The sequence below is a fragment of the Paramisgurnus dabryanus genome, chromosome 12, assembly GCF_030506205.2.
Source record: "Paramisgurnus dabryanus chromosome 12, PD_genome_1.1, whole genome shotgun sequence".
NCBI classification, from domain to species: domain Eukaryota; kingdom Metazoa; phylum Chordata; class Actinopteri; order Cypriniformes; family Cobitidae; genus Paramisgurnus; species Paramisgurnus dabryanus.
This window is the reverse complement of record NC_133348.1, coordinates 24390795-24406928: the sequence shown is the minus strand read 5'-3', so window position 1 is coordinate 24406928 and position 16134 is coordinate 24390795. Positions and strand designations below refer to the sequence as shown.

General features: G+C 38.2%; 1 protein-coding gene across 1 annotated transcript; it reads left to right on the top strand.

Moving 5' to 3' along the window:
* Positions 1–1061: 1061 nt before the first annotated feature.
* Positions 1062–15558, top strand: opn7a (opsin 7, group member a). Its single transcript, XM_065257283.2, has 5 exons — positions 1062–1146; positions 8667–8829; positions 11897–12024; positions 12409–12743; positions 12895–15558. The coding sequence occupies exons 1-5, from the start codon at positions 1062–1064 to the stop codon at positions 13534–13536; spliced, it is 1353 nt and encodes a 450-aa protein (XP_065113355.1). The 3' UTR covers positions 13537–15558.
* The last annotated feature ends 576 nt before the right edge of the window (positions 15559–16134 follow it).

Below are 16134 nucleotides of genomic sequence, written 5' to 3'. Positions count from 1 at the left end.
TGGCACTTACATTTCTAACAATCTGAAAACCCCTGCTTTCATGCAAAAACCTCCAAAATAAGAGCTATGACTAACTTTAATATCAAATACTATTCAATCGGAATAATGACACATTCGCATCATATTTACATCTGAAACGGCATGTTTTATTTAAGTCTTAATGGCTTGTTTAATTCTGTCATTAATGCATTTTGCACAACAACTACATTATCATATAAAATTTATGTAATTTTAAATCCATAAAGTATATAAACAACGAAAATGACATAAGCTGTAGCCACGTGATTGATTTTAATGTTCAATAATGATTTTAAAAAATATGTTTAGATAAAATTATTAGAGGAACGGATTTTTGCATTAAATTTTACCTCATGTGAGCATGTGAGATTCCGCGCCCGCGTGAACTCTGGCGAACTTTGGCGTTGTGCCAAGAAGATGAATCTCTACTAATATAACGTTGAGACGGTCACATTTAAAACCATACATTTTCTACACAGAGGAGGTTAGCTGCACATTACCGTACTGGGGTTTGGAAATGTTGTGAGCATTTCTAACACGTTTTAATTTCTCAGATAGCCAAATGCAGCAGCAAGCCAGCAACAGCAAAGAGCTCGTGAGCGCGCCCAGACGCTGATGACGTCTGCAACTGCGCTCTGACTGCAGCGCCAGCTGCCGCCAGAATAAAAGTAATGTAACATGATCAAAACACTATCAAAACGGCGAAAATCTCCGAAAAGTGACAAGGATGCAGCACAGAATGTATAATATTGTGCATATTAAGATTAAAAGTCAAATAACAGGTTAATGGACGCTTATTTTGAGGTTGGATGCAAAATCCATTGGCTCAAAAAAACCAAGGGGGCACGTGCCCCCTCAGTTTGAATGGGCATGACGCCTCTGTTTGTACTGTATTAAAGTTAATACATCTATGTTTCTGTGTGCGCGCATGTGTGCGTGTTTGAGGTAAAATGGCAAGAAACTGAACTGCATGCGCTTGAAGGTAAACAAATTTGTCAGAACGAGTCCGGCACAACTCTGACTTAAGTTTGTATGTGTTGCAGATGCGAGGACTGGACAACAGCACTTTCCAGTCCAGCATCCCAGTGGCTGCTGACATCACAGTGGGTGTGTTTTACTCCCTGTTTGGTAAGAAAGAAAATTTGTTTTATTTACTCATGATGTGTAGTCAAGCATCACACAAAGTGATAATTGAAAATAATTTTTAACACTTGCTAGTGACTTGTGTCTTCCCTTTACAGTGTTGTTAAAAGGATAGTTCACCCAAAAATGAATCATTTACTCACTCGCATGTTGTTACAAATCTGTATAAATTTGTTTGTTCTGATGAACACATTAGAAGATATTTTGAGGAATGTTTGTAACTAAACCGTTCATGGACCCCATTAACTTCCATAGAAGGAAAAAAGAATATGAAAGTAAATGAGGTCCACAAATGGTTTGGTTACAAACATTTCTCAAAATATCTTCTAATGTGTTCATCAGATCAAAGAAATGTATACAGGTTTGTAACAACATGAGGATGAGTAAATGATGACAGAATTTTCATTTTTGGGTGAACTATTCCTTTAATGTGCATATTTAAAGGTGCAGTGTGTAAATTTTATTGGCATCTAGTGGTGAGGTTGCAAATTGCAACCAACAAATCAGAAGCTACGGTAGCCGCCACAGGACAAACATATTACCGTTGAAGATAACTTAGTAAAAAAGTTTGTCCGTTAAGACTTCTTCTGTAAAAAACATGGCGGCACAAAATGGCGACTTCCATGTAAGGGGACCCTCTGGGTATGTAGATAAAAACGTCTCATTCCAAGGTAATAAAAACATAACGGTTCTTTATGAAAGGTCTTTATACACCACTGATAATAAAGTTTTGTATATTATTTTGCATTTCTGTCAAGAGATCCTTCTAAAAATTACACACTGCACCTTTAAGACAGTAATGTAGTATATATGTGTATAATGCCTTCAAGAGCTCTGCCCTTCGGAGAGAAAAGAGTCAAGTAAACTCTCCATAATAACTCACCCAAAATAAGGTTGCCTTTGACAACAGCCTTGGATAGTACAGGTTTAAGTACTGTGTTAGCATCTCAAGTGCTCTGATCGGAGAAACAGTAAACAGCAGTCCAGTTTAGTGTTCTCAGTAAAGGTGTTTTAACGTGAGTGTTTATGTGAGCACATCCATCTACACCTCCACAGGTTTGTGGTTTTCAGAGCCTGCCAATGCTAACAGAGTTTGTGGCAGACATTCAGTAAGAATGAACCGCACTTGTTTCATTTGAAAGAACTGCTGCTTTTTCAACATGTAGACAGATTCTACAAATCTGGTAACGGCATAAACAAGCCCTCAAAACTGAGAAAATAGACATGTGATTCGTCCCACATCAAACACAACTGAACTGCTTTTTGAGAGTTCATTTAAAACTAGAGGTGATTATTGTAAGTCCTGTATAATTAATAATTCAAACAATTTATAGAAAGAAGGTATGCGTGCACCATAAATATTATATTAACATTACTCTTATACCATGTCTGTAGGTTTTATCTTACCTTAGCATTCACATCTCAAATGTGCTTTCTCTTTGATGAATGCTTGAACTCTTTGTATCTTTCATATTCATACTGCTTTAGTTTGATGTACTGTATTGCCCTCCGGGTTGTTTCATAGGCAAGCGCTGCACAAGTGTTATAATCTCAACTTTAAAACGTGCTGTGGATGTCTGCAGGGTTCATTGATTATTAATGTCAAGCATACTGTCAGTGGAGCACTAATGAACATCGTACAACCCTCACTGGTCTAGTTGTTTTTTATGTTGATCTGTTTGGTGGTTTCTTACAAGGCTATGAAACATTGAGTTGATAATGGTTGTAGTGATTTTCACACAGGGAAACAAATTGGTAGTATGCCATACACAGGACACTAGAGGTGAATTTTACTGTGTGTGTGTACCTGGTAATTATCACGTTGTGGGGACCAAAAGATAGGAATAGCAGTGTTTTTATGACCTTGTGGGGAAATTTTGAGGTCCCCATGAGGAAACAAGCTTATAAATCAAACAGGATGATGTTTATTAAAAATCTGAAGTAGCAGAAAGTTTTCTGTGAATGTTGGTGTTAGGGGAAGGGAATACAATATACAGTTTGTACAGTATAAAAACCATTACGTCTATGGAATGTCCCCACAAAACATGGAAACCAGAATGCGTGTGTGTGTGCATGTGTGTCAGATGACCCTCCATCCATTACTTTGGGGCAGAATGGTTTCTAATAAGATGAAAACCTTATGTTTCATAACACAAATAATCAGATAATCTGATAAACATGAGCCATCCGGTGGTGTATTTTTATGATACCAACACTTAAAGGATTAGTCCATTTTCTTAAAAGAAAAATCTAGATATTTACTCACCACCATGTCATCCAAAATGTTGATGTCTTTCTTTGTTCAGTCGAGAAGAAATTATGTTTTTTGAGGAAAACATTGCAGGATTTTTCTCATTTTAATGGACTTTAATAGAGCCCAACATTTAATACTTAACTCAACACTTAAAGTTTTTTTTCAACGGAGTTTCAAAGGACTATAAACGATCCCAAACGAGGCATAACGGTCTTATCTAGCAAAAAGATTGTCATTTTTGACAATAAAAATAACAAATATACACTTTTAAACCACAACTTCTCGTCATGTAGATCCGGTCGTGATGCGCCAGCTGACCCCACCCAATATGTCATGACGTCAAGAGGTCACAGGGGACGAACGCGAAACTCCGCCCCAGTGTTTACAAGCATCTTGAAAGAGGACCGTTCCTAAGTTGTTGTATGTCAACTGATACTAATTAATGTCTTTGTGTCAGTTTATTGTTTACAATGGGCCGCAAATGTGCATTTTATATGTAACACGTGACCTCCCTACGTCACTACGCATTTACGTTAGGTAGTGCTGGACCGGACCTACACGAAAAGTTGTGGTTTAAAAGTACATATTTTAAATTTTTCTTGTCAAAAATGACAATCGTATTGCTATAGACCCTTATGCCTCGTTTGGGATCGTTTATAGACCTTTGAAACTCCGTTGAAAAAAACTGTTAAGTGTTGAGTTAAGTGTTAAATGTTGGGCTCTATTAAAGTCCATTAAAATGAGAAAAATCCTGCAATGTTTTCCTCAAAAAACATAATTTCTTCTCGACTGAACAAAGAAAGACATCAACATGTTGGATGACATGGTGGTGAGTAAATTATCTGGATTTTTCTTTTAAGAAAATGGAATATTCCTTTAATGAGTAAAATATATTTTCAAGCCATTCGGCATATAGTTTTTGTATTTTATTTTGTAAATGTTTAAGTCTCTCACAATTTCTTGATTTCTAATCTGTTTATTTCACATGTCAGGCACAATGTATAGCGCAAGACTTCTTTGTGTGGCTAGCAGATTAGCACCTTATATGAATATTTTACTGTTGACTGGACTCATACCAAAGTTGCAGGCATCAAACCTTAGTTGACTGCTATGCAGTACAATTCCAGTCTTTCATTTGTGTGCCCTGTGCCGTCCTATACATAAAGGATCAGAAATCATTGTGAGGTTTAGATACTACAGGTGTAAACTGAATGCAATTTCTTGACAATGTACAAGGTTGGTGTTCAAAAGGGGCAACCAAGTGAAAGTTCTGTCAGATCTGCGTAATAGACTTGAAATGCATTTATAATAGTCGTATTTCCTGATGCATTCTCACCAGCTGAGGCAAGCTTGAGATCTGATTCAATCTAATTTACTAATCCTAAAGTTTGCCAGAATTTTTTTTAAATCATTGTTTTGCAAGTTAAACACTTTAGGCCTAAGTCTGAAACAATGATGGAAAATAAACATCTTATACATAGAAGGTGTAAATAAATGAAGAGCTCAGATGCAAAAGCCGCTAAACTCCACCAAATAATGATATTAACCAAATGCTCTCTGTGCCTATTATGCGTTACCTTACATACCTTTTTCAACTCTGTGCGTGCCATAACTCTGTCTGAAGCACCCACCGCTAGCCTAGCTTAGCACAAAGACTGGAAGAACATGACTCCAGCTAGCATACTACTCCTGATAATGACAAAATAACGGCAACATTGTTGGCAGAGTGATTAGCGCAACACTTGCGCAAACTCTCTGCTTCTCAACGTGGGTGCTACGAGCAAATCACTCCGCCCAAGTAGCAGTGCTTCGCCTTCTGAGAATATAGTTCCCAGTATGAAAACGGTTAAAAGATGGCTGTGTCTCATATGACCTTGTTATTTGTACACACTGTGACTATGCAAATCACAACATGTGAAAATGTTGGTGTTATTTTGTCACTTATTGGGAGCAGTATGCTAGTTGGAGCCATTCACTTCCAGTCTTTGTGTTAAGCTAGGGTAGCGGTGGGTGCGTCAGACAGAGTTATGGCACGCACAGAGATGAAAAAGGTATGTATGGACTTATCTAACTATGGGGGATACGGTGAATAAGCTAAAGTCCCAAAAAGTTAGCGTGTTCCTTTAAATACTTTCGCTTTAAATGTGCTTAATCCTGCCCTCAGCCCATTAAGAAATACTGGTTTGTCGGCAGAATCCATTAAGAGTCAAATAAAATGCTAATTTCAGGCACACTTAGAGAGGTTTGCATCTGAGCTTTAATTACATTAATGTTACATTTTTTATGTAAAGTTTCTGGAGACAGCAAAAAATACCATGTAGACTTTAAAGGGATTAATTGCTTTGTCACGGGAAAATTGCTTGTTTAAAGTCCAAAGTCATTGTGATCAAGTTCAGTTATAAATACATCTTTTCTTGGTACGTATGATACCAAACATCTGTTCTGCAACTATACTACTTTTGTTAAGAAATAAATAAGTTGAAAAATGTTTCTTCATGATATCTATTCAATTCAATTCAATTCAATTTTATTTATATAGCGCTTTTCACAAAAGTCAATTGTTTCAAAGCAGCTTTACATAAATAGAAGCAGTGAAAAGCACAGAAAACGACAGATAGCACAACAAAATACATGAAAGCATGAGCAGTTAAATTTGCTGCGGCTATGACTCAATATTATAATTGCACGTATTACTAAAGCAACGTATAGAAGAGGAAGCTAGGTAAAGCCCAAAAAGGCTGCCTCCCCGGGGTGAAAAACCCCCTAGGAGAAAAAAAAAACCCGTGCTTTTATCCGAGGAAAAATAAGTCCTAGGAGGGAAAAACCCTTGGGAGAACGGAAATGGAGATTTAGCGGAGATTAAGCGGTTCTGCCGGTGATCGTTGGTCAGGTATCAGCTGGGCATAACGTTGCAGGACAGCCAGTAGATCAGAGGTGTGCCGACTTTCACATCTACCGGGACTGGGTCTGTTTGTCTCGTCCTCGGGTCGAGGACGAGACAGGGAGAGAAAAACAAAATCGTATTAGCGTAGCGGCCGTTCATATGTATTGAAGTGTCACACAGTGATGTGGTTTAACTCAGCTTAGTTCCAGACAGACTAAATATTGCGGCATAATTATGTTATCCACAGTTGAGGATTTAGCAAATTGGGGGCCCAATGCGAGGGTATATATGGTAAATAAGGGTCACCTTCCGATCTTTAAGAGAAAATGAAACCTGACGACCCGTTTGACTAAGGCCTAAAGCCCCACTGTCGTCGTTAATACAGGTTCAGTGGCAAACGGGTCTATATTGTATACCATTTACAGGACCAGGAGAAAACGCCAAAAACATCGCAACCCGACCATACGTGTTAACCCGTTTGACTAAGGCCGGAAGCCCCACTGTCATCGTTAATGCAGGTTCAGTGGCAAACGGGTCTGTATGGCATACTATTCATAAGACTTACGATAGCGCCAAAATCGCAACCTGACCATACGTGCCAACCCGTTTGACTAAGGCTGAGAGGCCCCACTGTCGTCGTTAATGCAGGTTCAGTGGCAAACGGGTCTGTATGGCATACTATTCACAAGACACACGAAAGCGCGAAAAACGCAACCCGACCATACATACCAACCCGTTTGACTAAGGCTGGAGGCCCCACTGTCGTCGTTAATGCAGGTTCAGTGGCAAACGGGTCTGTATGGCATACTATTCATAAGACTTACGATAGCGCCAAAATCGCAACCCGACCATACGTGCCAACCCGTTTGACTAAGGCTGGAGGCCCCACTGTCGTCGTTAATGCAGGTTCAGTGGCAAACGGGTATGTATGGCATACTATTCACAAGACACACGAAAGCGCGAAAAACGCAACCCGACCATACATACCAACCCGTTTGACTAAGGCTGGAGGCCCCACTGTCGTCGTTAATGCAGGTTCAGTGGCAAACGGGTCTGTATGGCGTACTATTCACAAGACACACGAAAGCACCAAAATCGCAACCCGACCATACGTGCCAAACCGTTTGACTAAGGCCGGAAGCCCCACTGTCGTCGTTAATGCAGGTTCAGTGGCAAACGGTGGCAAACTATTTAATGCAATTCATTTTAAGTGTTCATGCAGAAAAGGTTTTTATTTATTTATTTGGTTGGTCTGTGTTATGACCGTGAGTGCTTTGTTCCGTGAAAATAACTATTGCGAGTTAAGAACCTTTACTAGACAAATTATGCGAATGCTTTGTTGAAGAGAAAAGTTTTAAGTCTAGATTTAAAATGATCGACTGTGTCTGATTCTCGGATATCGGTTGGTAAATCATTCCAGAGCTTAGGGGCTAAGTAGGAAAAGGATCTTCCACTTTTAGACACTTTTGATAGTCTAGGATAATCAATAGGCCAGAATTTTGCGACCGTAGTGTGCGTGATGGATTGTATTCTGATAGTAATTCTCTAAGATATGAGGGTGCTAAGCCATTTAAAGCTTTGTAGGTGATTAGTGATATTTTAAATTGGATGCGATATTTAACTGGTAGCCAGTGTAAAGATGCCAGAATTGGGCTTATGTGGTCATACTTCTTAGATCGAGTGGGTACCCTTGCAGAAGCGTTTTGAACTAGCTGAAGCTTGTTGATCTGATTTGAATGGCATCCCCCGAGTAGCGAGTTACAATAGTCTATTCTAGAGGTCATAAAAGCATGAATAAGCTTCTCTGCGTCAGATGTAGACAGCATATGGCGTATTTTTGAGATATTTCTAAGATGGAAGAATGCTGTGCGGCAGACGTTGGCGATATGACTATCAAAGGATAAGTTGCTGTCGAACATCACACCTAAGTTCCTAACCGTGGAAGATGGCACCACAGTACAGCCATCTATGTGCAATTTGTAATCTGACATATTATGTTTGTAGCGATTTGGTTCAATAATAAGTACCTCTGTCTTATTGGAGTTGAGCTTAAGAAAGTTATGTGCCATCCAGTCACTAACATCGCTAATGCAGTCTTTTAGCTTAGAAAACGTGTGTGTTTCGCTGGGATGCGAGGAGATGTAAAGCTGGGTATCATCCGCATAGCAGTGAAAACTTATGTTATGTTTCCTGATAATGTCTCCTAGGGGTAACATGTATAACGAGAACAGGATAGGACCTAAAACTGATCCCTGCGGTACACCGTATTTAACCAGGGAGTGATATGACTCTTCCTCATTTACATAAACAAAGTGAGGTAAATTGGTTTACCTCATATTTATAGCACTTTTTTGTGTTGTACTGTAGGTGTTTGTTCACTCTGTGGAAACAGCTTGCTGCTCTATGTGTCCTACAAAAGGAAACACCTCTTAAAACCAGCAGAGTTCTTCATTATTAACCTGGCCATCAGTGACCTGGGCATGACCATCAGCCTCTACCCTCTCGCTGTCACATCCAGCCTCGCCCACAGGTATGACTCAAAAGGAAACTATAAGACAAAGACAGGAACTAGGGTCAAAATGATGTGGAAACTGGACTCGTTCATAGTAATGTTTGTGCAGCAGCTTCGCTTTTAAAGAGAAAGTGAGAAAACACCTCGCATGTGAATCCAGATCGCATTGATCAGGTTCAAACTGTCCTTTACTGATGTCATGAATAACAACTACAATCACACACACACACACACACACACACACACACACACACACACACACACACACACACACACACACACACAGTATCTATAGCAGAGGTGCCTAGACGTTTTCCTATTGGACCAAGGACCAAAAATCAAACCTGACTGAGGGTCATGGGGCAAAAGGAAATATTGCATTATACCGGACTGTATTATTTTGAAATTTAAGTTGCTCTGATTCTCCTTATTTATAAATTTCCTCCTAATTTATTTTTCTAATTAAATGTAAAATATTAATAAAAAAATAAAAAAATATATAAGCATTATTTTTTTCAAAGGTAACTTGTTTTTAATCTAAAAAAAATCAAACAATTAAAAATGTACAAAGCACAATTAAAACATAGAAACAAATTGCAAAATACAACTATGCAATCAACCAGGGGTGTAAATCATTGGGGGTAGGGTGGTTGGGTGGACAGGTCGCCCATCTTAGGGTTGTTCCCCCTTAAAGGATTAGTCAATCTTCTTAAAAAAAAATCCTGACACCATGTAATCCAAAATGTTAAGGTCTTTCTTTGTTCAGTCGAAAAGAAATTGTTTTTTTAGGAAAACATTCCAGGATTTTTCTCATTTTAATGGTTTTAATGGATAATACCCAATACTTAACAGTTTTTATGCAGTTTAAAATTGCAGTTTCAAAGGACTCTAAACAATCCCAAACGAGGCATAAGGGTCTTCTCTAGCGAAACGATTGTCATTTTTGGCAAGAAAAATAACAAATATGCACTTTTAAACCACAGCTTCTCATCTTCCTCTGGTCCTGTGACGCGGCAGCGTGGCCTCACATACAGTCTTGTTCAAAATAATAGCAGTACAATGTGACTAACCAGAATAATCAAGGTTTTTAGTATATTTTTTTATTGCTACGTGGCAAACAAGTTACCAGTAGGTTCAGTAGATTCTCAGAAAACAAATGAGACCCAGCATTCATGAAATGCACGCTCTTAAGGCTGTGCAATTGGGCAATTAGTTGAATTAGTTGAAAGGGGTGTGTTCAAAAAAATAGCAGTGTGGCATTCAATCACTGAGGTCATCAATTTTGTGAAGAAACAGGTGCGAATCAGGTGGCCCCTATTTAAGGATGAAGCCAACACTTGTTGAACATGCATTTGAAAGCTGAGGAAAATGGGTCGTTCAAGACATTGTTCAGAAGAACAGCGTACTTTGATTAAAAAGTTGATTGGAGAGGGGAAAACCTATAAAGAGGTGCAAAAAATGATAGGCTGTTCAGCTAAAATGATCTCCAATGCCTTAAAATAGAGAGCAAAACCAGAGAGACGTGGAAGAAAACGGAAGACAACCATCAAAATGGATAGAAGAATAACCAGAATGGCAAAGGCTAAGCCAATGATCACCTCCAGGATGATCAAAGACAGTCTGGATGGAGTTACCTGTAAGTACTGTGACAGTTAGAAGACGTCTGTGTGAAGCTAATCTATTTTCAAGAATCCCCCGCAAAGTCCCTCTGTTAAAAAAAAGGCATGTGCAGAAGAGGTTACAATTTGCCAAAGAACACATCAACTGGCCTTAAGACAAATGGAGGAACATTTTGTGGACTGATGAGAGTAAAATTGTTCTTTTTGGGTCCAAGGGCCACAGGCAGTTTGGAGACGACCCCCAAACTCTGGATTCAAGCCACAGTACACAGTGAAGCATGGAGGTGCAAGCATCAACAAACCAACAAAATTAATGTTATGGAGTGGCCAGCCCAATCTCCAGACCTTAATCCAATTGAGAACTTGTGGGGTGATATCAAAAATGCTGTTTCTGAAGCAAAACCAAGAAATGTGAATGAATTGTTAAAGAATCATGGAGTGGAATAACAGCTGAGAGGTGCCACAAGTTGGTTGACTCCATGCCACACAGATGTCAAGCAGTTTTAAAAAACTGTGGTCATACAACTAAATATTAGTTTAGTGATTCACAGGATTGCTAAATCACAGAAAGAAAAATGTTTGTACAAAATAGTTTTGAGTTTGTACAGTCAAAGGTAGACACTGCTATTTTTTTGAACACACCCCTTTCAACTAATTGCCCAATTGCACAGCCTTAAGAGCGTGCATATCATAAATGCTGGGTCTCATTTGTTTTCTGAGAATCTACTGAACCTACTGGTAACTTGTTTGCCACATAGCAATAAAAAATATACTAAAAACCTTGATTATTCTGGTTAGTCACATTGTACTGCTATTATTTTGAACAAGACTGTAATTGCGTAATGAGAAAGGTCACATGTTACATATATGAAACGCATATTTGTGGACGATTGTAAACAATAAATTGACACAAAGACATTAATTAGTAATATTCCACATACAACAACGTCAAAACGGTCATCTTTCTCTACACTTGTAAACACTGAGGCATAGTTTTGCATACGTCATCCGTGAACTCTTGACGTGATGACGTATTGCGTGTGGTCGCGCTGGCGCATCACAGGACTGGAGGAAGACGAGAAGTTGTGGTTTAAAAGTGAATTTTTCTTGCCAAAAATGACAACCATTTCGCTAGATAAGACCCTTATGCCTCATTTGGAATCGTTTAGAGTCATTTGAAACTGCATTAAAACTGTTAGAAAAATCCTGGAATGTTTTCCACAAAAAATTTTTTTCTCAACTGAACAAAGAAAGACATCAACATTTTTGAAGGTATGGTGGTGAGTAAATTTTTTTTAGAAAATAGACTAATCCTTTAAAGATATCATGAAACGATGCAAATAATAAGAGTTCATCAATATTCTACGAACAATAGATGTGTGGATTAAACATTTTTAATTGTAAAAATCCTCAAGCTGCATCCAGTTGAAGCTTTACATTTATTAGAGTGCTGTGTATGGTTACAGGTGGTTGTATGGAAGGACAGTGTGCGTTATCTACGCCTTCTGTGGGGTTTTGTTTGGGATCTGCTCTCTGACCACTCTTACTATTCTCAGCACTGTTTGCTGCCTCAAAGTCTGTTATCCACTACATGGTACGAATGCATGCACGCACACGTGTGCGCACACACACATAGGTCAAATGTGGTAATTTTACATGCAAAACACTTCAATATGTGCATGAATCTATACTGTATATTGTAATTTAAATAAAAACACCCATTTTTATTTTGATCCAAATATTTTCATCTGAGTAGCATTTGGCAGAAGCTGTTATCCAAAGTGACTTACAGTACATTCAATCCATACATTTGTTTATCAGTGTGTGTATTCTCTATTGATCAAACCCACAACCTTGGTAACGCAATGCATATCTCTTCTTACACTTTGATTTTGACCTATGTTGCCTGCCAGCTGAACACGCATATTATATTTGCATTATATTAATTTGATTTTTTTGTGCATGTGTGCATCTGAAGGTAACAGGTTCAGCTCTGAACACGGTCGTGTGCTGATAGCCTGTGCGTGGGCCTACGCTCTCGTGTTTGCTTGTTCACCCCTCGCGTACTGGGGACAGTACGGACCAGAACCCTACGGGACAGCTTGCTGTATCGACTGGGGCCTATCCAATCACGACACTATTGCCCGCTCCTATATCACTGTTCTCTTCTTCGCCTGCTACCTGCTGCCCTGCACCATCATCATCATCTCCTATACACGCATACTGCTCACGGTTCGGGATTCCCGCAGAGCCGTGGAGCAGCACGTCTCAGCGCAGACACGCATGGGCAACATCCAGAACATCATAGTGAAGGTATAAAGAGAGATATAAATGTACACCAGTCAAAGCTGGATGATATCAAAATGTAAAAATGAACTGGATTTGTGTTCAGGAATTACAGGATTTCTTAAGTCATTGGTGTTTTAATGTCCTTACACTTCTCTCTTGTATACTCTTTCTTCAGCTGAGTGTGGCTGTATGTATAGGTTTCTTCAGTGCATGGAGTCCATATGCCCTCGTGTCAATGTGGGCTGGGTTTGGCCATTTTGAGGATATTCCACCACTGGCCTTTGCTGTCCCGGCCATGTTTGCGAAATCCTCCACCCTTTACAACCCCCTCATCTACCTCTTGCTCAAACCCAATTTCCGCCACCTGCTCTGGAAGGACATGCGCTCTCTACGTGGGATTTGCGTTCACAACTGCCTGTGTTTAACACGATGCAGCTACCGACCGTCACTGGCCCTCGGTCTACAGCGCCGTGGCCGATCCATTTCGGAATCTGTGGGAGGAGCCATGGGGTCGTGTTACTGCCCTTGTGAGAAGTGCAATGACCCATTTGAGCAGTTTAAACACTATCCACGGCACTGTCCCGTCAACGTGAACACTGTGCAGCTATCTCTGCAGGACAGCATCGAGCTTGAACCCGAGTCAGCACGCGGACCCAGAGTGATGAAAGAACGGAGACCAAAGAGCCAGTCCATGGAGGGCAAAAAGTCGGTGCGAGTGATCGTAAGGGGGCGAAAATGCTCTGAGATTGACAGTCTGGAGATCACGTTGGAAACTCTGCCTGCTTATGGCGATGCTGCCAAAAATGGCAAACCATAAGACCTGGGCTATGCAGGGTATGTGTTTATATTAGGGCTGTCGGTCGATTAAAATATTTAATCGCAATTAACCGTGTCATTTTGTAGTTAACATGTTATGCAGTCTCTTCTGAGACTTTAGTGTTGTTATTATTAGGTTTAAGTATTTGTATGGATGACTTTTTTCATGCATACCAAAACTAACTTGTAGTGCTACATTCAATAGAAATTTGCAATAGGTCAATAACAAAACAACCTAAAATGCACTGTATACTCCGATGCTTAATGTAATTACATAAATTAAGTAGTGTAAACTTAATTTAATGAAGAAAATTCTACTAACCTAAATATGTGGAGTTTTGTAACATTTTCTGCTTAAACGTTATTTAAACATATTATTTTAAATTAACTTGTTATTATTTTATTAACCTTTTATTCACTTTTTGTTGGTTAAGCAAGCACAACTGAAATTTATAATTTCACTGTACAAACAATTTGATTTTATCACATTAAGGCCTGGTTTAACAGACAAGACTTAGCTAATGCCAGGACTAGGCCTTAGATGTTTAAGCAACATGCATCAGAAAAAGACGTTAATGATGTGTTTCTTAAGAGAAATCAATGGCTCTTGCATAGTTTAATATATTTTAAGTCTAGGACTAGCCTTGTCTTTGAAACCAGGGGTAAGTCAACTTGAGTTTGGACTACATTAATGATTCTCTGTGTGTTAAATCAGCATTGATAAAAATAGGCGGAGCATTTCCGGTTCCCAGCATGCTTTGCATGAGACTGCATTATGAGAGCAATGTTTGACATTTTTTGTGTTATTTTATGTATTTTTCGCTAAAGAGAAAAATCTTGTTTTGTTTTTTTCTTTTCTTGTTTTGAGTTATGGTACAAGTATATATTTGAGTATAAACTACAAGTTTTAAAAGCTTTTTGGCTTTTGTGTGAACAGAAAGAAAAGAAAAAAAATAGAAAGAATGACACACATTAAAATTAGTCCAACTGAAAACTGCATTTTAATCTACTTATTTTTACTTTATTTTTAAGTTCTGTCAACTTGATGTAGTGGGGAAATTTGAAAATTCAAAGTAACATTAACTGAACATATTTTGCAGGTTAACTCTGGTATACAAAGTAATTGCAATTTTGTTGGCTTAAATTAGTCCAACATAAATAAAACTAGTGACCCCAACACATTTTCTTTAGTTTTAATAACTTTTATTTGTCCGCCTACTCTAAAAGTTTAATGCAAACATAACCAAACATTTTTAAAGCAGTATGGAGCTTACCTTGCCTGCTTAAATTCTTACACACCTTTTTAAGTAAAATCAACTTATAACTTTTTAGGGTGTAGTAACCCAAGGCATAGAATTAAAAGTTTTAAAAATGTTAAAGCCCTTTAAGGACAAAAACTATTTACATACCACAGCTTTTATCAGGGTGATACTGGTCAAGGCTTTCTTTAGCAATGTGCTGGTATGTAAAACCATTACAAGACTTCACATTTAACAACCAATGAAATGAAATGAATTAAATTGCATGTGTTAATGCGTTAATGTTTGTGTGTGTGTTTATGTTCAAATGCAAGTAAATTGTCTCAGAAAGGAGTACAGATACTTTCACATATGCCTCAATTATAACGGACATAAAAAAGTGTATGTGTGTTGATGCATAAATGATTTCAATGACAAGTGTGTTTTGTAAAACAAAGCGTTCTAATGAACTGCTAATCTACAATTAGCCTATTTTTAGTTATTGTAGTTTATTTATTTATTTTGGAAAGAAATCGTGTAATGAATCAACATCCAAGCTATGCTACAGTACTGTATACATGTTTAAGAAAGTTGTTCAAGTAAATGTAAAGGTGTTTGTCTGTTGGGTGGACCTCAAATCTCTTCAAGTTATACTATTTGAATTTTGACTATTATAGGAACAACTTTAATACAATTATAATGCTCCCAGTTTAAGTTCTCATATACAGATAGATACAGATAGATACAACTAACATTCGGACTATCAGTGTGCATTCCCTGGGATTAAATCCATGACCTTGGCACTGCCAAATAGTTGTGCATACAGGTATTCATTATAAAAAAATCCAGTACTGATGTCTATTGTTTTAAACAGCAATAAGGCATTCAACAGTTTGCAATATTGTCAAAATAGTCACGTTTTAAGGGGTTGCTTTGACGGGGACTTGACCTTGTATCATCTGTAACAGCACCTTTTATCATGACTATGTTCACAATATAGTGTAGCATCTTGTATCATATTTCTTAAATGTAAGCTATTGAGTTTGACTTTCACTGCTCAAACCAGTACTACTGTACTGTATGTGTCAGTGTGCATTTAGCTATTACTTGTGTCCCTGGCCTATAAGACAATCTAAAAAGATGTTTCTTCTTTTGTATAGTGTATTGTATATTTTCTGCACAAATCTACTGTACTGCTCTGTACAGGGATTTATGGTAACAGGGATTCTATACTCGAAAAGTAGGAAATGTGAATTATTTACATTTGTATATTTTTATTCTGTTTATGTGAATGTCTACTGAACATAAACTATTTTTTATTCATCATTGTACATATTCTGTCCATAACATATTTTATTTTT